At 43.2% G+C, this 22,239-nt stretch overlaps 1 protein-coding gene across 3 annotated transcripts in view; it reads left to right on the forward strand.

Moving 5' to 3' along the window:
• Positions 1-22,239, forward strand: part of PHYHIP (phytanoyl-CoA 2-hydroxylase interacting protein) — a 47,966-nt gene that overhangs the window by 21,939 nt on the left and 3,788 nt on the right. For all 3 annotated transcript variants that reach the window (XM_060251302.1, XM_060251303.1, XM_060251304.1), the window contains exon 2: positions 13,918-14,101. In XM_060251302.1, coding sequence (XP_060107285.1) covers positions 13,937-14,101 — 165 coding nt within the window. In that variant the 5' untranslated portion in view covers positions 13,918-13,936. The remainder of the gene's footprint in view (positions 1-13,917; positions 14,102-22,239) is intronic.

The raw sequence follows: 22,239 nt of genomic DNA on the forward strand, positions 1-22,239 counted from the left end.
AGTGTTTTGTGCTACATGCGGTATATTTCAATATTCAGACCCACCAGAAAAATACAACATGCTATGATCAGCAAAAGACAGAAGAGACTTCCTCACTTCTGCAGGAGTATACCACATACCCTGCAGTTATGGACAGGTTTACATCAGGACCATACAACATAGCATCCAGATAAGAATAAAAGAAGATGAAAGACACTGCAGACTAGGTCATCCTGAAAAATCAGCAGTGGCTGAACACAGCCTAACTCAAACAGGACACAGTATCTTATTCCAAGCACTGTAATGCTGGATAACACATCCAATTACCATGTCAGATTACTCAGGGAAGCCATTGAAATCCACAAACATAAACACAATTTCAACAGGAAAGAAGAGAGTTTAAAAGTGAATAGGGCATGGTTTCCAGTCCTGAAAAACAGAAAATGTTCTACAGCTTACAACAGCACTGCAGATAAGATTAGAATTCCAACAGCCATTCCATATGCAAAGAACCTCCTCAGGAAAGCTCCATATACAAAATTACCTCCTCAGGAAAGCTCCTCCATTAACATGTCACAGCCTGGGAAATTCCTACAAGATAATGACTCAGCCCTACCCCACCTTCTTGAGTAGATATAAATTCCTACCATTTTCTTTTTTCTTTCCTCTCACCTTGACACAGAGAGAACCTTATCTTTCTGTGTTATACCTTTGAAGAAGCTGGTCACAGCTGCTAGCGAAACATCAAGTACTACTATGCCAAGACCACAGCCATACAACCTGGAAAATCTACAACTTAAGACTTATGGATTTTGTCAGGACTTTTTTGTTTAAATAATACATAGGTAGGGCACAGGTGGAGGCTAAGAGGCACTTTTACAAGGCAGCAGCGCTATTATCCTATACAGAATTACCCCAAGGGGTAATTATAAAACTGTTACACATAATACTGCCCTTTCCTCTTAGGTTGGATCAAGCAATCCACATGAGGATGTATTGCAGATCTTCTCCACTTCCCCCTCCACTTAGCAGTCCCTTTTGAGTCTGGGGAAGTTGATTCACAGGGTCTCAGGACTCATGTAGAATAACCATCACATGGTTAAGTGGACTACAAGGAGAAGCGGGATGTAGTGAAATTGCTCCTTCCTTTCTCTTTGGTCAGGAGAGCAGCACTGATGGAAGAGACAGGAAGGAGTATTTTTTGTCCCTTTCCCCCTCTTCACTGCAGCCCAGCAGCCTCCATGGTTACTACTCCATGTGATGCCATGGCGCTGCAAATCAACTTTTCTGGGTCAGGAAGGAACTGCTGGGGGAAGAGAAAGTGGGAAAGAACTGTCACCATTAGCAATTTCCATTGACTAATCACTGAATTCAACCCCTCAGCTAGATGACACCTTCTTCAAACACATTCAGGAAGGTAGAACTATCAGGTGACCATCTCCAAACAATTAGCTCCCATTGAGGAAACCTCCGCAGGCATTAAACAACATTTTTTTCGATTTCTTCTATCAGATGTAACTTTAGGTGAAGTTATAGTGATAGGCTGCGCTCAGACAGCAAACTGATAATAAGCTTTTCTTCATCCTCCACTCCATATCCAGAGCAGTTTTGGGACTTCTGCTAAATTTATTCAGGGATTTTTTTTTTGTAAACTGTTACATGAAAGGCTGGATGTGACCCTTTAAAAACAAAAACAGGTGTTTAGTTTTTCTACAGAGCACAATTGATTAGACCACAAACAGCTTGCAGTGTGGTTTACTGAATTTCACAACTACCCTTGTTATATGTTGAGCTAAGGGAAGAAGCTGCAATTTGACAGGAATTGTCCAGTCTTATTTTCCCCTATAAATATCTCTGTTGTCCAGGTTTCTGGTTCAGCAGCAGATTCTTGGAGCCAATTACTGCTTGAGAACATCCACTACAATTGCTACCATTGCCCCAAATACATTCCCAGGTAGTTGGTTTATTGAAGAAATTTAGCACTGCTTTTGTAAAACACACACACCACAGAAGTTGAGACTCTTCCAGTTCTTCTTTCCCTTCCACTTGCAGAGTAAAAGCTCCCTGAGAAAATGATTCCTTCAAAAGCATAGCAACTTATTTGCCACAATGGCAAAGCTAACATACTTGCATAACAGACCAGATTCAGAATCCCACAAAAAACTGAATACATTTTTAAAATATATCAATCAAAATCAGGATGGAAAACTTTAAAGATTAAAATAAAATTAAATTATAAAGTCCAGAATGATTAAGAGGCAGAAAGATCGACAATTTCATAGATAGAAAAATGTGGTTAGTTACAATTTAATAGACAATACTGATGTTTATAAATGATGGTCTTTCTCTTTCGTTAATATTTATGCTTTTCTCTACCAAATATGATTGTCTGTGCATAAGTGCAGCAATGTAGTATTTCTATCTCATTTTTCCTCCATGTTTGTATTATGTTTATTAATATAAAACTTAAAAAAAAAGCGTAGCGATTTATTTGTAAAAATGGGTAATACGGCTTAAGACAAGCTTGGAAAGTAGGAATAACTTACGAGAAGGAATGCTGTAGTTGGAGGGGGAGTTGACAGTTCAGTGCTCTTAACAGATTCATGACAAGCAGATATTCAATAGGCAAAACATTTTCTACAATAGTATTCCTATGTTATGACACTTTGTTGAATTTTTCTGTGTCAGGAATGGGGAAAAGATTTGCAGCCCAGTCTGAATGCTCCAGTCTCCAATTCCAGCCATGCGGATATTAGTTGTTATGTGTCTATTTAGCAATGAGGGACATTTTACACACAGAGGTACCTTCTTATCAGGACTTACTTGAGGGTTCTTCTTTATTTAGACGTTCTTATTTTAAGGTTTTACTACAGAGAAGAGTCCAGAGCTGTCTCTTTATAGTCTGTGTGGGCCTAACACCATCTTAGACAGGGCAGAAATTAGTTTTTGTTCTCCTTCTGACCCCCTTGGGAAATTGCTATGTGATTTATGGATAAGAATTAAGCCATGAATGCTAGGGGTTGCATTTTCCATGGCTGCAGTATATCAGTACCACAGGTGAGAACAGGCCCTGCACTCAGTGACTCTGACTGAGAGCTTATAAGACCCACCTAATAATGATGGTTATATTTTTGTTTTGTTTCCTTAGCAATCCTTTCAAAGCTATTGGCCATCAACTAAGGTTAAAACTGGAGGCTTTTCTGCTAATCAAAGGTTTATAAAATTATACAGCTCAAAAGCTTCAGTGACTGAGACCTTTCTAGTTAGTGCAGCGATTAATTGCTTTTTAATGGGCAATCTACATTTTCCCTCTGTGGGGATGAATGCCACATTTGAAGCAAAAGGTAGGAATGAGTCCCTTGTCTATCTTCCATAATCCCTTGGTGTGCTGCATTCCACTCCTCCTCAATGTCAGTTTAACTAGAAAAATTTCCAAAATTAATTCTAGAACTGGATCATGTGTAGTTTGCTACAGCCTTCAGTTTTTCTTCCTGTGCTAACAATAAAACACAGCCAGAAAGGAAACTTGATGTGGCTGTACATATGATGATATAATTATTCTTTTCAGGTGGTATTTCATTGATGTATACATGTCTTTCCCTCATTTTACCCTCACAGAGGTAGGAGTGGCTCAGAATGACTGGCCCAAGGTCACATAGCAAGTTTCATTGCAGAATAGGGTTGCCAAGTCCAATTCAAGAAATATCTGAGGACTTTGGGGGTGGAGCCAGGAGACATTGGGGGTGGAGCCATAAGCAAAGTTGTGACAAACACAACTGAACTCCAAAGGGAGTTCTGGCCATCACATTTAAAGGAACCCCACACCTCTTAAATGCCTTCCCTACATTAGAAATAATGAAGGATAGGGGCATCTTATTTTGAGGCTCATAGAATTCGACCCACTGGTCCAATCTTTTTGAAACTTGGAGAGCATTTTGAGGAGAGTCATCAGATGCTATGCTGAAAATTTGGTGCCTCTACCTCAAAACACAGCCCCTCCAGAGCCCCAGATACCCCCAGATCAATTCTCCATTATACCCTATAGGAATCGATCTCCATAGGGAATAATGAAGTGCCCAGCAGACATTGCCCTCTCTCCCGCTTCTGAAGACTCTGAAGCAGGGGAGGGCCTGCTCCCACCTGGGGATTGGCATTTCTACTTACGAGTTGCTGAACTTCCAACTTCTTCAAAGTAACACAGAGCAACCAAAGGTTCAAGTTTACCTTTCCTGGAGAGCCAGTTTGGTGTAGTGGTTAAGTGTGCGGACTCTTATCTGGGAGAACAAGGTTTGAGGCCCTACTCCTTCACTTGCACCTGCTAGCATGGCCTTGGGTCAGCCGTAGCTCTGGCAAGGGGTTGTCCTTGAAAGGGCAGCTGCTGTGAGAGCCCTCTCAGCCCCACCCATCTCACAGGGTGTCTGGTGTGGGGGAGGAAGGTAAAGGAGATTGTGAGCCGCTCTGAGACTCTTCGGAGTGGAGGGCGGGATATAAATCCAATATCATCATCTTTTCCTTCTATGCAAGCAATCTATGAAAAGATTGTGCAACCAGCGGAGGGTCTGAGCTGCTTTCACAGCCACTGGGAGCAGCCATGTTGTTCTGCCTGCTTTCCCCGCCCCCATTCAGCCTTAAAGACACAGACAAACCATCCCAAGAGGAAGCCTTTCCAAGTGGAGTCTGAAGCCTCTGGAGGTAGAAATGCACATGGTGGCAGTGGGGGCAGGGCTTCCCCCTGCTGGCCAGCTGACTAGGAGTGGGAATGAGCCTGGGAAAGCGGGAGAACCCCCATTGGGACCTGGGAATTGGCAAGCCTATTGCAGAATGGGAATTTGAACTTGACTCCCATAGCATCCACTACTTTAACCACTATAGTACACTAGCTGTTTCCTGCTTCTGTGCACTGGTGAAACACTACACAAAAAGAATCCTGAGACAAATGTATGTACATCATCAAAGTTGTCTTTTTCAGAGCTCTATCACTGTGCACTGGCAACATGTAAGGGATGGAAATTAAAGTGATGGAAAACTGTAAAAACAGTATTCTACAAAATTTGGAAATGAAACCTAGAACCATGAAGACTTCTAAATTCATGTTTCTGAAACACAGAGGCTTAAAGAAACCCAGCTTGGCTATGAGATTGCGTTATACGAGCCATAAAGAACATAAGTGCCTGCTGATCAAACCAATGGTCTCTCTAGCCCAGGGGTGGCCAAACTGGCTCAGAAGCCATATGTGGCTCTTTCACACATATTGTGTGGCTCTCGAAGCCCCCACCAACCCATTGGCTGGCTTGGAGAAGGCACTGGTCTCTTTACATCTCTTCTCCAAGTCAAACCAACCAGTGGCTTGGAGAATGCATTTAAAGTTGAATCATAGAGTTGAAAGGGACCTCCAGAGTCATCTAGTCCAACCCTTTCCAAGTGGAGTCTGAAGCCTCCGGAGTTGCTTTCTTTCCACCTGTCCTCTTTCCTTCCTTCCTTCCAACATCTGACATTCATGTCCTGTGGCTCTCAAACATCTGACATTTATTCTATGTGGCTCTTATGTTAAGCAAGTTTGGCCACCCCTACCGTATCCCAATAGTGCATAGAGGCCAAGACCCTCCCCTGCTGCTGTCTCCCTGGTATCCAGAGGTTTGCTGCCTCCGGATATGGAAGTTCCCGTGGCTAGTAGCTATTGATGAATGTCTTCTCTATTAATCTGCTTGACCCCTTTTTAAAGCTATCTATACTCATGGGAATTACTACCTGCCCTGTCAATTAATTCCACAGTTTAATTTCTTAATGGGTAAATAAGTATTTCCTTTTGTCTGTTCTGAACCTATTTCCCAACAATTTCATTTGGTGTCCCTGAGTTCTAGTATTATGGGAAGGGAAAAGCTCCCTCCCTCCACTTTCTCCATTCAATGCATAATGTGATAAATTTTTCTTGATGGAAAAGTCCCAGCCCTTTCCTCATGGGAAAGCTCCTCCAACCCCTAATTATCTTGCTTGCCATCCTTTGTAATTTTTTTTCAGTTCTGCAATATGCTTTTAGAGACAACTAGAACTGCACACAGTATTCCAAAGCAGTTCTCTCCCCGATGTTATTTAACATCTATATGTGCCCCCTTGCCCAGATTGCCCGGAGGTTTGGGCTGGGTTGCCATCAATATGCAGATGACACCCAGCTCTATCTGCTAATGGACGGCCGGCCCGCCTCCGTCCCAGGGAATCTGGACCAGGCTTTACAGGCTGTTGCAACGTGGCTTAGGCTGAGTGGGCTGAAGCTGAACCCGGCGAAGACAGAAGTTCTCTGTGTGGGTCGTGGCGCTCTGGGGAAGGAAATATCTCTCCCGGCCTTCGACGGGGCACCGCTGAAGGCGGCGCAACAGGTAAAGAGCTAGGGTGTTTTACTGGAGCCTTCACTATCAATGGAGGCCCAGATAACAGCCACTGCCAAGTCAGCATTTTTCCATCTGAGGCGGGCAAGGCAGTTGGCCCCTTTCCTAGAGCGTCGGGACCTAGCAACAGTGATCCATGCGACGGTCACCTCAAGACTGGACTATTGTAACGCCCTCTACATGGGACTGCCTTTGTGCCGGACCCGGAGGTTGCAGCTAGTGCAGAATGCGGCAGCCAGGCTGCTGCTAGGTCTCCCAAGGTGGGAGCATATATGGCTGGGGCTACGCGGATTGCACTGGCTGCCGATTGTATACCGGGTCCAGTACAAAGTGCTGGTCATTACCTTTAAAGCCCTATATGGCCGAGGACCGACCTACCTGAGGGACCGTCTCTCCCCGTACGAGCCCCAGAGAGCACTGAGGTCAGTAGGAAAAAACAAACTGACCATCCCTGGGCCAAAAGAAGTTAAACTTCAGAATATCCGCGCACGGGCCTTTTCCACCGCGGCCCCATATCTTTGGAATCAGCTCCTAGAGGAGGTGCGGGCCCTGCGGAACCTTGATCAGTTCCGCAGGGCCTGCAAGACCACCCTCTTCAAGCTGGCGTTCATGAACTGCTGAATTATAGTTGTAACACAGGAAAACGCCAAAACGGTTCGGTTCAGGGACCTTTGTTATTATGTCAACTGACAGGGATAGCATCAAAAACAACAATGTTACTGTCAGATTTAGTAATGTTTTAATTAAGTATTGACTGGTTTTTAAATAATGTGAATCTAATGCTTTTATCCACTGTATTGTTTGCTTATGGATGTTGTTAGCCGCCCTGAGCCTGCTTTGGCGGGGGAGGGCGGGATATAAATAAAATTTTATTATTATTATTATAAATGAGGCCACACCATAGCTTTATACAAGGGCTTTATGATATTGGCTATTTTATTTTCAACTTCTTTCCTAATAATTTCTAGCATGGAGTTTGACTTTTTCACTGCTGCTGTATACGGCATTGTCATTTCCAGAACAACCCCTATATCTCTTTCAATTTCTGTCTCAGCCTGTTCAGACCCCATCAACATATATTTTAAAAGATTTTTTTTTTGTTCAGGTGTTCATCACCTTCCCCTTCAATTACCACATGGTTGCCCATTCACTTAACCTAGAGAGATCCTCCTGTGGCTCTTCAAAATCTGCTTTGGTTTTCACCATGCAGAATAATTCAATATCATCTGCAAACTTGGCCACTACACTGCTGAGCCCCAATTCTAAATCATTTGTGAACAAATTAAGCACCCATCTCAATGCCAATCCTTGAAAGACTCCATTGCTCACTTCCCTCTATTGTGAGAATTGGTCCATTTATTCCTACTCTCCACTTCCTGCCATTTAACCAGCTGTTAATCCACAAGAGGACAAGTCTTCTTATCTCATGATTGCTAAACTTATTCAGGAGTCTATGATGAGGTACCTTGACAAAAGCGCAAAGAACTCCCTTTGCAAAAGCCATGTAAATTTTCCCTCTGCAGGTTTTGTTCCTGTAAGTGCTTAGCAATTCTTTCTTTAATAACAGTTTCTATGAATTTATCTGGAACAAATGTTAGGTCAGCTAGCCTGTAATTCCCTGGATTCCTTCTGGACCCCTTTTTAAGAATTGGAGTGATGTTTGCTGTTAAAATCAGCACACAGGCTGATTTTAGCAACAAGTTACATGTACTTGTTAGTAGATCAGCCATTTTGTATCTGAGTTATTTAAGAACCCTCAAGTATATGCTGTCTGAACTTTTCAGACTTGCTGGTTTTCAGTATGCTTAGTAGTCCTAGAATTTCATCTTTCATTTACTTGATTTTGACTCAGTTCTTCTGACACCCTTCCTAGAAATAGTGGCTTTGGCATGGGTATGTGCTTTACATTTTCCACAGTAAAGACAGATGCAAAAAATTAATTTAATTTCTCTGCCATCTCCCTATCTTCCTTAAGCAATCCCTTCATTCCTGTGTCATCCAAAGGCCCAACCACTTTGCTAGCCAGTTTCCTGCTCCTGATACATTTGAAGAAATACTTATTGTTTGTCTTAATATTTTGGCCTTCTGCACCTCAAATCCTATTTTTGCTCACCTTTTTTGTTCTGCCAGAACGCATTTTCTTTTCTGTGCACAAACTGGGGAAATGGTCTACTTTTAAAAAGATTTTTTAAAAGCTTTTATGGCTTGACTCACCTGCATCTCTCTCACTCATTCTCATTTTCTTGGTGTAGGATCTTTTAAAAACAATTTACAACAGTCATCCTTTTAGCTTCCAGCCTCTTCCACAGGTTAATTGTGATGAAAACGTATTTTGTTGCATTTGCATTGTTAATTGCATGGGTGCTTTGCTACTAGAGAGAGAATAACAGGCTTCTATTGTTTGTTTTCCCACGCTATCATTATTAGCATTTTCTTTGGTACCTTCAACCTTTGAAAGGTTTGCTTCCAGACTAATAAAATTACTTTATTGGTTATAGAACAAAGTTTGAGTCCAGTGGCACCTTTAAGACCAACAAAGTTTTATTTGTGTCTTTGCACAGGAAAGCTTATATCTTGAATAAAACTTCACTGGTCTTAAAAATGCCACTGGACTCAAATTTTGTTCTGCCTCTTCAGACCAACACAGCTATCCAACTGAATTGATCCTTTACAATTAAAGTTGCCAGCTGTCTTTCTGGCAGGGTTCCTATAACTCTTCCAGCAGCATCAGAAATCAGCAATTCAAACTGGCGCTGGCCGAAAACTTCCGAATGGGAAGAAGCATCACCTCCTGATTTACGCTGGTTATGGAGCTGTCAAAAGTCCTGTTAGGGAAAAAGTTTGTAACTATATTCATTCCACCAGACATAAGCTGGGAGACAGAATAAAGAGAGATTTGCCCAATGCCACCTTATGAGCTTATGATTGGATTTGGATCTGAACCTACATAAGGTTTTCTAGATTCCAGTGCAAAAAGGTCATCCGTGAAGTTTAGGGTTGCCAGATCTGTGTTGGAAAATACCTAGAGAGTTTGGGGATGGAGCTGTGAGAGGGCAGAGTTTGGGGAGGGGAGGGGCCTCAGCAGGGTACATGCCATACAGCCCACCCCTCAAAGCAGCCATTTTCTCCAGGGGAGCTGATCTCTGCCAGCTGGAGATCAGTTGTACAAGTGGGAGATCTTCAGGCCCCACCTGGAGGCTAGTAACCCTAACTGCTATAGAAAGCTTGCTGTGAACTCCCCCAAGCCTCTTCTGTCAGGTTGCAATCTGGAGCGTAATTCTCAAACTATTGACTAAGCAGCACTCACAGCTTTTTTTGCTCAACCCTTCCCCCCTTCTGTTGCTTCCCCCTCCACCCGCTGCACCAAGCAGGACTTCAGGGATGCTGTACAGCAGGCAGGGCTGGGTTATTGTGGTTGTTGTGTCTCTACTTAATTGGTAGTTTTAAAGTTACAATGTGAATATCCAGTTTGAAAGCATGCACAAGTCTACAGCTAGGGTTGAGAGGTCCTCCCTGGTCACGGGTGGAGATGGGGAGATAGGATTGCCAGCTCAGGAAACTCCTGGAGGTAGAAATTTGGAGGTAGAGCCTGGAGAGGACAGGGATCTCAGTGGGGTACAGTGTCATAAAGTCCACCCTCCAAAGCATCCATTTTCTCTGTGGGAACTGATCTTTGTAGTCAGGAGATGAGCTGCAATTCTTGGAGATCCTCAGGTCCCACCAGGGGGCTGGCACCCCTATCTACAGCTATTCTGCAGTCTCTCCTCACAGGGTTCCAGTTCATCTGGCAAACACTGAAAGTGCTTGTGCATAGCTAGTGGGAGAGAGAAAGACCTGCTCATACATGTCCACTTCCACCCTTGGCAAATTGTTAAAATAAATCATAAAACAATCCATTTGTAAGCATCCAGAAGACAATTGGATAATTATACACAGTAACCTAGATTACTTAAGGACAAATCGGGCCAAACCTGATCTCCTCCTTTGAGAAGACAACTGGTTTGGTTGGAAATTCTAAATGTAGTCATTGTTAAGATGTCTTAACTCTTACATCTGCACAATGAAGCGATTCTCCTTTTGTGCTCGAAGCATATTCACACCATCTTTCTTTACAGCTGAGAAACCTTATTTAAGGCTGCCACTGTATGCACAGTTACACAGTAGGACTTAAATCTAAGTGTGTGCTTACAGTGGCAGCCTTATATAAGGTTTCCCTGCTACAGAGCTGTACAAAAAAAAATGCAGTAGGCAGCTTCTGCTGTTTGCCTTCTCCCTCAGACCAATAAATCCTTCTCTTCCCTCCCATACTGTGGGGCAAAACAAGAGCCTGGCTAGCTCCTGCAAGAGAGAGTGGAGGGTGGATGGAAAGAAATGGTGCAAAAGAAGCCCCCTGCTGACTTCTCTTTGTAGCTTTTAAAAGATTCAGTGGGTAGCAACCCGGCAACTGTAATGTTAAGTCCCACTGATTTCAACAGACGAGTTAAATGTGTATTCCACACAGATCAGTGGGAGAGCAAAGCATCTTAGTTCTGTGTACTCTAAGCTCACATACTATCCAGGCTGCTCATCCTGCCTCTCAAGCCCTGTTGTCTGTGCCCCACAACTACAAAGGGGAGGTTGGTGGCTGGCAACCAGAGACAAGGCATTTTTGGTGATAGCACCTCACCTGTGGAATGCTGTCATCCTTAAGGCATGCATGTGACTTACTCTACTGTCTTTTAGTCATCAGGCCCAAACCTTTAATTTTTTAAACCCAGGCTTTTAATGAAGAAGTCCCCCCCCCCCCACAGTGTTTGTTGTGTGCTGTTTTATGGTTTGTTTTTAATATTTATAACTGAAGTTTTTGTGTTTATGGTGTCATGGCATTGTTTTTGTTCATGAGCAATCTTGAGCAGGTTTCCAGAGAGGCAGAATATAAATTCTCTAAACAAACACTATATTATACTGTACAGGTTGTTTGTGCATTGGAAGTGCTCAGACCTGGGATCTATGACATCCATATTCAAATTTTACATTGCTCATACCATCGTGCCAAGGCAGCTCCTGGGAATTTTTTAAAAAGGCAAAAAAAAAAAAAATCACCATGTTGGAACAAGTCCTAAAGGAAGATTGTACTGGCAAGTGTTGGATATAGGAGTATCTCAGGAATCTGGCTGTTGAATTAACTTGCACTGGCTGATTCCTAAAAAGCCCTCTTCCAAAATATATTATTGCATGGTGCTTCACTTCCCTATGCGGTAAGACATTTTAGAGGGGACAGCATTTACAAGGTCAGCTTTCTTATGAGAAGTGATGACTCAAAATGTTTTTGTGATACATACAAACAAAATGTATAGGATGAGCTGGTAATCATGCAGCCTGACAGTATTTGTATTTCCAGCAGAATAAGTGTTCCCCAAGCCCAGTAAACACCACACTCCTGAAGCCTGCAAACCAACTGTGAAATCTCACAGGATGGATACAGACCAGCAGCTTGGATATCTGGCAGGATAGGGACAGGCTGTATGTACAATGGAGGAGTGGTCAGCCTGCTCAAGTGCTTGAGTGGCGCTTCCCAGGTGTTCCTTTGCCATTCAGACGGCTGGAAAAAGTGGCTGGGAAGTATGATTTGCTCCCACTTCGGAAGTGGTAGCTTTTTCAGTCATTTTAAGGATGCCGGGGGATGGGGTGAGTATGGGAGCAGGACGGTCTCCAGATGTTCATGCCTGGCCTTGATTTTTTAATTTGTCTGGAGGCCATCCCTATGTCACCTTAAACTGCCATTCTGGACCCAGCCACACTTTCGTCTTCTCTTTTGCTGGCTACATCATTTGAATGCCTAAAATGGTTTTCTGTCCAGTTCTGCTAGCAGCTAGCCTCCAGCAATCGATTGGGAAGCATCAGTGACTGGTCAGGAAGCATCCTTTACTAACTTTAGCTACCAAAGACTAGAGAATAGGTCATCTCTTGTTTTAATGGTCATAACACTGTACAACACACACACAGCAGATACCCCAACATCACTTTGGAGCTAGACATACAGATGGTACAGTTACAGTATACAAGCTCACACTCCATGCGTTCTTTGAGTGACACTTGTTTACAGATTTCTCCCAGTTTATACAATACGCAGCCTGCTTAATGTGGACACTCACGTGCCTGCAGCATTTCAGTCTACCATGTAATATGTGATTATTGCACAAATGCATAATATCTGCAAGCCAGTTTTATGCCATGCATGTACAGTGTGTCATAAAAATAGCTGTTCAGCATAATTGAAGCATCTGGTCAGATAACATTGCTTCTAGTTGCAGGCACAAGCACAGCCAAACTGTCTTGGATACAATGGAACATATGACGCACTCTGAGATGTTGCAGGATGGGGGTATTTCAGCCTGCACCCACATACACATGATTGCCTGTTTGGTATCTTCATGCTATCTCCAGCTCCCTCCACATGCAAAAGCATGTGTTTCTCTCCCCACCTGAGATTTGTACTGCAGCAAGCTTCAAAACAACAACAAAAAATTCCCCCTCCTTCCGCGCCTGGTTGGCCACGGGCCTCTTCCCTCCCTAGCTCCATCTGCTCCGAATCTGTCCCTTCCGAGGCTTGCTATGTACTCTTTGGCACTGACACCTGCAAGGAGCCATATGCTCTGTCAACCCATCGTGTGGGAGGACACCCGCTCTTCAGATGGCTGTGGATTCAGAAAGAATTAATTAAGCCCAGAAGAGAAAAAGAAAACCAATAACAATTACATTGTGGTATAGACAGCTTGGCTGCCATTCTATCAGTGGGAATTAGACTGGCGTGGCTTTAGAGGTACCATCTGAACTGAATGGAGAGCAAAGGGTCAGACATGGCTTGTTTCTGTGGGTGAAGACCAAACCGTACCTCCAATACTTCACCATTCCTGGGTACATGTGTTTTTCCCATGAGCCAAACAGTGTGCCCTCCCCAGGACTATTTCAGGTCAGAAAAATGGCCCAGGGAAATGGGGGTCCGAAGTCCCTTCTCTGTATTTGCTCCACTCCAATGTGAATAATGTACTTCAACAGGGGTTTTTTTGAGCAGGAACACACAGGAACACAGTTCTGGCTGGCTTGGTATCAGGGGGTGTGGCCTAATGTTCAGATGAGTTCCTGCTGGGCTTTTAATATAAAAGCCCTGCATGAAACAATGGTTATGTCAGGGGTGTGTGACCAAATATACAAATGAGTTCCTACTGGGCTTTTTCTACAACCCTCCCTCCCCCAAAAAAACCCTGAGAAGAACCCACACCTCACATATGACTGTTATAGAGAAAGAGGGCCCCAGGGCCAACCTGTGCATTCTATAATGTGTGAATCTGCTCATCTTTTGCTCTTTATGTATGTCAAAATACAAATGCTAAAGACAGAACAAAGAATTACCAGAATGAAAGGGAGCAACGTCTGGAAAGCTTGTCAATATGAATGTACTCTAGGATTCTAGAATGTTTTAGTACCTCCCAGACTGGATTCAGCATGCCCCAAACCTACCTCTTTTCCTGTCTTCCTCTGTCACTGTTCCATTTTCTGTCTCTTCCAATCCTAGGAGCCGAACTGGTCGGATCATGGAGCTGTTGTCTACCCCACACAGCATTGAGATCAACAACATCACATGTGACTCATTCCGGATCTCCTGGGCCATGGATGTTGGAGACCTGGACAGAGTCACCCACTACTTCATTGACCTAAATAAGAAGGAGAACAAGAACTCCAATAAATTCAAACACAGGGTGAGCCAGCCATAATGATGTGTATTGGTACTCTATCTGTTGCACATTTCTACTTAATAATCCCTTCAGCCAGTTCTTCCCTCTCTGCTTCAAATGGCCAGTCGAGGTTTAATGTCTTCAATGGAAATGTTGATTGTAAGCCAGGCACCAGCTCCAAATGGTACAGCTGTGTCTGTCATCTAGGCCCCATTAACATCTGGCAACAACTGGATATTTCCTTTGGAAAACTCTAGCTATACCTATACTAAAATAAGGAGTAGAGTGGCATCTTAAAGACTAACAAAATGCATTTAAAATTTGGTTAATCTTTAAGATGCCTCCAGGTTCTTGTTTTGTTTTATTACAGGGTTAAAAAGCTCCCATTCTGGAGTCTGTGTCGCACCAAGTTTAATAATAATTCCCTCTGTTCACTTGGGGACTATTGTTCTGTTGAAGGTGAGCAGAGGCATTTTTAAAAAACAGACTTTTGAGCACCCTTACCAAACTATAGTTCCTAGGATTCTTGGGAGGGGGGGAACAGGAGTATTAAACCTGTGCAAAATTGACAGTTTCACAAATGGGGACAGACTTACACTGTGTTTCTGTTGTTGAACATATGAAGCTGCCTTATACTGAATCAGACCCTTGGTCCATCAAAGTCAGTATTGTCTCCTCAGACTGGCAGCAGCTCTCCAGGGTCTCAAGCAAAGGTTTTTCACACCTATTTGCCTGGACCCTTTTAGTTGGAGATGCCAGGGATTGAACCTGGGACCTTCTGCTTACCAAGCAGATGCTCTACCACTGAGCCACTGTCCCTCCGCAGCTGCCAATACAGTGCAGTGGCAGTGGGGCTTCCATATGGCAGAGTTCCTCTCAATTTTCCGGATCCAGTAACGTGGCAGCAGCCTATCCCACTGTGTCACCAAGACTTTTTCAGTTTTTTTCTAAAATTAGCTATTGTTATATCACTATAATGTTATAACAGTCTCTGTATCAGGTTTTATGAATTCCTGGCTTACATTTTTTTTTAAAAAATAAGCTTCTAGACTTTTTATTGCTGAGATATAAGTGGAAAGGTGTGTGTGTCTCTCTAACAAAATAGGCTAGAGACTCTTTTAAAAAAGAAAACTTTTGAATTCAGAGAACATGATACAGAGATTGTTATAACAATATTAAATTGCTGATTTAAAAGCCCAAGTCCTTCCCTGCTGGCAGATGCAGAAAGTGGCTGCCATGTAGGCAGGACTTGGAAAATCTGAATTTTTCTACTCACACAGCAGCCATTGAGGATTTGCAGCAATCTTTCCCAAAACTTTGAAGCAAATCAGGTTTGGAAAAGATCAGAGAAATGATAGTGAATACCTAGGAGGTGCACAAATGCACCACAATCCTCTGGGGAAGCAGGAAAAAAACTTGATTCCCAACAAACATCGAGCCTGGGGCAAATAACCCAGGTAGAAAAGTTCACAGAGCTATAGTGCAGAGACAATCCTTTGGGAAAACCAGTAATTATCTAATAAGTCACCGGGTCCAGATGGCATACATCCGAGAGTTCTGAAAGAACTCAAAGTTGAACTTGTGGATCTTCTAACAAAAATCTGTAATCTTTCACTGAAATCTGCCTCCGTTCCTGAGGACTGAAAGGTAGCAAATGTCACCCCCATCTTTAAAAAAGGTTCCAGAGGAGATCCGGGAAATTACAGGCCAGTCAGTCTGGCTTCAATACCGGGAAAGTTGGTAGAAACCATTATCAAGGACAGAATGAGTAGGCACATTGATGAACACGGGTTATTGAGGAAGACTCAGCATGGGTTCTGCAAGGGAAGATCTTGCCTCACTAACCTGTTACATTTCTTTGAGGGGGTGAACAAACATGTGGACAAAGGAGACCCGATAGATGTTGTTCACCTTGACTTCCAGAAAGCTTTTGATAAAGTTCCTCATCAAAGGCTCCTTAGAAAGCTTGACAGTCATGGAGTAAAAGGACAGGTCCTCTTGTGGATCAAAAACTGGCTGAGTAATAGGAAGCAGAGAGTGAGTATAAATGGGCAGTCTTCGCAGTGGAGGACGGTAAGCAGTGGGGTGCCGCAGGGCTCGGTACTGGGTCCCATGCTCTTTAACTTGTTCATAAATGATTTAGAGTTGGGAGTGAGCAGTGAAGTGGCCAAGTTTGCGGATGACACTAAATTGTTCAGGGTGGTGAGAACCAGAGAGGATTGTGAGGAACTCCAAAGGGATCTGTTGAGGCTGGGTGAGTGGGCGTCAACGTGGCAGATGCGGTTCAATGTGGCCAAGTGCAAAGTAATGCACATTGGGGCCAAGAATCCCAGCTACAAATACAAGTTGATTGGGTGTGAACTGGCAGAGACTGACCAAGAGAGAGATCTTGGGGTCGTGGTAGATAACTCACTGAAAATGTCAAGACAGTGTGCATTTGCAATAAAAAAGGCCAACGCCATGCTGGGAATTATTAGGAAGGGAATTGAAAACAAATCAGCCAGTATCATAATGCCCCTGTATAAATCGATGGTGCGGTCTCATTTGGAGTACTGTGTGCAGTTCTGGTCGCCGCACCTCAAAAAGGATATTATAGCATTGGAGAAAGTCCAGAGAAGGGCAACTAGAATGATTAAAGGGCTGGAGCACTTTCCCTATGAAGAAAGGTTGAAACGCTTGGGACTTTTTAGCTTGGAGAAACGTCAACTGCAGGGTGACATGATAGAGGTTTACAAGATAATGCATGGGATGGAGAAAGTAGAGAAAGAAGTACTTTTCTCCCTTTCTCACAATACAAGAATTCGTGGGCATTCGATGAAATTGCTGAGCAGACAGGTTAAAACGGATAAAAGGAAGTACTTCTTCACCCAAAGGGTGATTAACATGTGGAATTCACTGCCACAGGAGGTGGTGGCGGCCACAAGTATAGCCACCTTCAAGAGGGGTTTAGATAAAAATATGGAGCACAGGTCCATCAGTGGCTATTAGCCACAGTGTGTGTGTGTATATAAAATTTTTTGCCACTGTGTGACACAGAGTGTTGGACTGGATGGGCCGTTGGCCTGATCCAACATGGCTTCTCTTATGTTCTTATGTTCTAAGACCATAGAATGAGCGGATATAAGTCACAAAATCAGCATAGAGCATATTGCTTCCCTGCTACCTCAGCGAGATCTGGGATAACAGAAAATGTGATATCACATCTAGTTCCCTATGTAGCTCATGCTCTTTGGTCAACTCTTAATCATGTCTCAAGTGAGAAAACATTTGCCTTCCCTTCACTGATAGAATTTTTAACACCAGTTGGTTTCTCTAGCACTTCTAGTCTGATCCTGATCCAATCTTGCTGGGACCAAATCTTATTATTAATGCTAGCTTGGCTGTATATAGAGGACCTGAGTGGCAATTAGGGTTGCTGCCAGCTCCCCTGGCCTGATCAGCTGACCAGTGGAGAAATGCCTTGTTGCCAGTAACACAAAAGAAATGATGTCATCACACCAGTGACGTTCAGGTGATGCAGTGGTATTTGGGCAAAAACTTTATGGTAGAAGCTGGTTTTACCATAGAGCAGGGCTGGCCAACGGTAGCTCTCCAGATTTTTTTTGCCTACAACTCCCCTCAGCCCCAGACAGCATGGCCAATGGCTGGGGCTGATGGGAGTTGTAGGCAAAAAAACATCTGGAGAGCTACCGTTGGCCACCCCTTCCATAGAGTTTTAGCCCAAATAACAGAGTATCACCTAAGTGTTGCTGGTGTGATAACTTCACTTCCTGTGTAACACTGGTGATGAGGCCTGGACCTTTCTCTTTCTCCAGGTACATCCCCTCCATCCCCTGCTGATTGCCAGGAGGAATTTGGCAATCCTAGTGGCAAAGCATGCTGGGAAATTTATTTATTTATTTTATATCCCGCCCTCCCCCCCCCGAAGGCAGGCTCAGGGTGGCTCACAAAAACAATGACCGAACAAGATAAAACAGTGATAAAACAAAAAACATCAAAACAATTATTAAAACATGAATATCAATAGGTGCTAGTACAGTAGTTTATACAGACAGTTAAGATTTCGATGGTAGCAATATAACTGGATGGTCGGTATTAGGGGTTCCAAAGGGACCCCGGATTGCCATAGCATGGTAAGAAATCCAGAGTGATGTTTAAGTTTCTGATTTATGGGCCTAAGTTGTAGAAGTTTCTGATTTATGGGCCTAATCCGTTGCTGTAGAAGTTACCATTATGGGAAAGCATGTGCCGTTTCACAGACCCTGCAGAACTGTGGAAGCTCTTGCAGGGCCCTAACCTCCTCCGGCAACTCATTCCACTAGCTAGGGGCAGCAACGGAAAAGGCCCTGACTCTGTTGACTGGAGCTTAACTTCCCTGATGCTGGGAACTGTCAACAGGTTTTGAGACCCAGACTGAAGTGCTCGCTGGGGAAAGGCGGTCCCTAAGGTATGCAGGACCCTGGCATGCAGGTCCCTAAGGTATGCAGGATCCAAGAAATCAAGGCTTGGATCTTCTTATAAAACATGGAAAGGACTACAAAGCACACTTTCAAAACATCTCCCTCACAACACAAAATCAGTTTGGGGAACAATCAGTGTCTTCCCCAGTAGAGGCACGAAAGTAATTAATTGCTCTAATCTTTCTGCCTCTGAAATGAAGTCAACTAATTTGGGTGCTGTTTAACAAGGTTAGTTGCTATGGCATTGCTATTTAATGCTTAACATTATATTTCTCTCTGTGTTACAAGGTTTTCTTCCCTCCCCTTTTGCCTGTCTCTTGACTCTTCAGCATTTGCTGTTGCCATAGAAACAGCTCTGCACTCCAGCGGGGCTTTTGTGGCCTGTTGATATGGCAATATTATCTCCTGAAAACAAAGATTTCTCAAGCACTCTCATTACTTGCTTTGCTATTCCAGCCACTTCATAAATTAATTCCCTCAGTTTAGGTTTCACTTTTCCCAAACCTATGGATTTTGAAGTATTAGGTACAAATTCTAAACTTCACTTTGCTGTAAAGGCTTATTCAAATTGCATAATTAGGAGCATGAATCTTTCCCATATTTGAACTGACTAGTACATAAACATAATATTTTTATTTAAATAAGACAAAGCTGTATTTTAATCCCACACTATCTGTAAAAGTGTTCTTCAAAATGCCCTCAAGGGCCAAATCAAATTCAATGGGGTGAATGTGTGGCTAAGGGGAAGTAAACACGGCCTGTTCCCAACCTTGCTAGTGGTGCACTCTATATCTTCAGCACTTTTCTTCTACCCGAGCTTGTGTGAAAGCATGAACCTGCTTTATACCTGCATTACTTAACCAAGCTCAGTATTATTGAGTAAAACAGGAAGAGAAAGGTCTTTCCCAATGCTTGTTACCTGAGATCTTTTAACTGGAGATGTCAGGGACTGAACCATGGACCTTCTGAATGCAAAACAGGTACTCTCATCCAGGGCTGGCCCTAGATGGTCTGGGACCCTAGGCAAGTCTAATTTCTGTCTGCCCTCTGCCCCACTGACAACGTCACTGAGTCACATGGGGACACCCAATTCGACGCCCCCAAAAGGCCAGATCCCTAGGCAATCACCTAATTTGCCTAGTGGTAGGGCCAGCCCTGCTCTTATCTCTCTTGATATCTTAGTGAGCTGGAAGAAAAGTTCCGAAAGTCTCAGAGCACAACAAGTTATGGGCAGGTGAGGGGGCAGGTGAGGCAGGCTTGCATTTTCTGATTTTTATTTTGGGGGAAAAGGGACTCCAAAAAGAATGTACTTCATTCTTGAATAAGTGAAAGTGTGTAATGAATATGCACACATTTCATACCCCCAACCAGCCTGACCAAGATTCATTTGGTCTCAAGAGGGACCTACATGCTTACTATGTGTTCCAAAGATGCAAACACCAAAAAAAATGACTTCAAATACTACAGGTTTTTCTCTCTTTTTTGCACAACTGGATTCATTCAAGAACAAGGGCCTCCCTTTGCCTCTTTCTCTCTGATTTTCCTTTCAGACATCATTTCCAGATAAAAGCATTTTAAAAATGCCAACTCCTGAGCAGCTGCAGGTCTAGGTACAGAGCATGCCCCCCCTAAGTAAATGGCTGTCAGCCCCAACCTTTTTATAAATTGTTTTTCACAGAGAACATGCTCTGACTGTTGGCTTCTTTTGTCCTTGAAGTTAATCTCTGCTGTCGAACAGGTAAGGATTAAGGTGACAGCAGCAAATCCATAAGTGTGGTTAGAGCATCGTTGTCTTTGTCATTTTCCCTTGCCAGGGAGCCTGTCATTGTGAGATGGGGTCAGGGATCTCTAAAAGAGAATTCTTGGCACCCTCATCCCATTCCAGCCTGAGGAATCTTTATGGGGTACCAAAGGCTTTTCCACTATAAAACTTACATATTTTTATAGCACAGAGATTGTTATCGCAACATACTCTTGGGCTTTAGCTATGCTAATATTTAGATCTGTTTTTATACCATCTGTCATGTTCCCTTCCTCTTCCAAATCCTGGTTAACTGTTTTTTTGGTGATGATGCTGACAACTTTCTATTTGAGATCTCTAACCTCACCTCACAAAGCACACTTCTCATAGTTCCCTGGAGAGGAACAAATGTCTATAAAACCAATTTCACTTTGTGTTGTAGATAATACCCAACTGGCCTCAGGTAGGCTTCCTGTCTCTTACAATCATGATCAGATTGGGATTAATAAATCGACAATAGATAAGTAAAGCTCAGAGTCTCCAATTCTCCCAGGTGCTTGGAGCCACCTGCCTCCGCAATGCACAGTTCTTTGTCATACCTTTGAAAAGCATGTTCCTTTCATCAGAATTAAATGGCCTGCTGTTGACAATTTATTTATTTATTTATTGCACCAATCCACCAACACTTGCATCAGTAACCACATTACAGTGCACTTTAGAACTACTTGCTTAACTAAAATGTGCTGTGAATTAAAGAAACTATTGAGATTATATTAAAACCAGAGGAGGCACAAATGGTTTCTGCATAAGAATCACAAAACAGTGCAGAGGAGAAAGAAGGCAGATATTTCAACTGGCTTGAGAATTTTCATCTTGTTACCATACTACAGAATGAGAGCTGGGAGATGGTTGATATAGTTTTGGGTTTCCCCAAAGTATCACAGAAGTGCCTTTAATACAAGTAGTTTGTATTCTGCAGATTCCTAAACCTCTTCAGAACCTTATCAGGAGGTCTTGAATAAGAAGCTCAATAATGGCAGACAAGTTTTCCAGAAATATTTGATTTTCTCATGCAGTGCACAGCTTCAGAAGAGAATTACAGGAACACATACATGAAACTGTCTTATAGTAAGTCAGACCAATTGTCAAGACCAAACTTTTCTTCTCTGGTTGGCAGCAGCTTTCTGGGATCTTAGACTGAGGCCTTTCATATAATCTATTGCCTAATCCCAGGGGTTTTTTTGAGCAGCAGCTCCAGCTGGCTTGGTGTCAGGGGGTGTGGCCTAATATGCAAATAAGTTCATGATGGACTTTTTATACAAAAAAGCCCTGTGCGAAACAATGGTGACATCAGGAGGTGTGGCCTGCTAAGCTTTTTCTACAAAAAAAGCCCTGCCTGAACCTTTTAACTGGAGATGTTGGGAATTGAACCTGGGACCCTCTGAATGCCAAGCAGGTGCTGTACAACTGGGCCCCTTGTAGAGTTATCTATCAGTTTGCACATGATGACACAAATGCCCATCAGGCTTGGTGAGCACTCTGCTTGAATATAGATGGAGCTCTAGAATATGTGACAGCATTTTTGGCCATGAGCTGGCATCCCAGGTCTCTTTGGCATATTAGCTGGTGAGGAAAAGATTCCCTGAAGGTAGAGTTTTGGATCTCCCTACTTTAAATAGGTATGATTGTCCTATTGTGCACCAAGCAGAAGGTCATCTTGAGCTCCTTTGAGGAAGGTCAGGATGAAAAAAAAAATAAGAGGAAGGAATACAGTCTGCTCAGATGAAAGGGTTAAAAAGCATAGCCTTTCCTGAAGATGGGAAATTGTCACAAGTGCCCCTCCCAGGCAATCCGGTGTTAAAAGATGTAAGATTGATATCCCTACTTGGTTTTTCCATGATCCCTTCCCATGGCTAACTGTAGACTGTGATACAGGAAGTTTGGACCCCAGCCTAGGAAAC

The sequence above is a fragment of the Heteronotia binoei genome, chromosome 12, assembly GCF_032191835.1.
Source record: "Heteronotia binoei isolate CCM8104 ecotype False Entrance Well chromosome 12, APGP_CSIRO_Hbin_v1, whole genome shotgun sequence".
NCBI classification, from domain to species: Eukaryota; Metazoa; Chordata; class Lepidosauria; order Squamata; family Gekkonidae; genus Heteronotia; species Heteronotia binoei.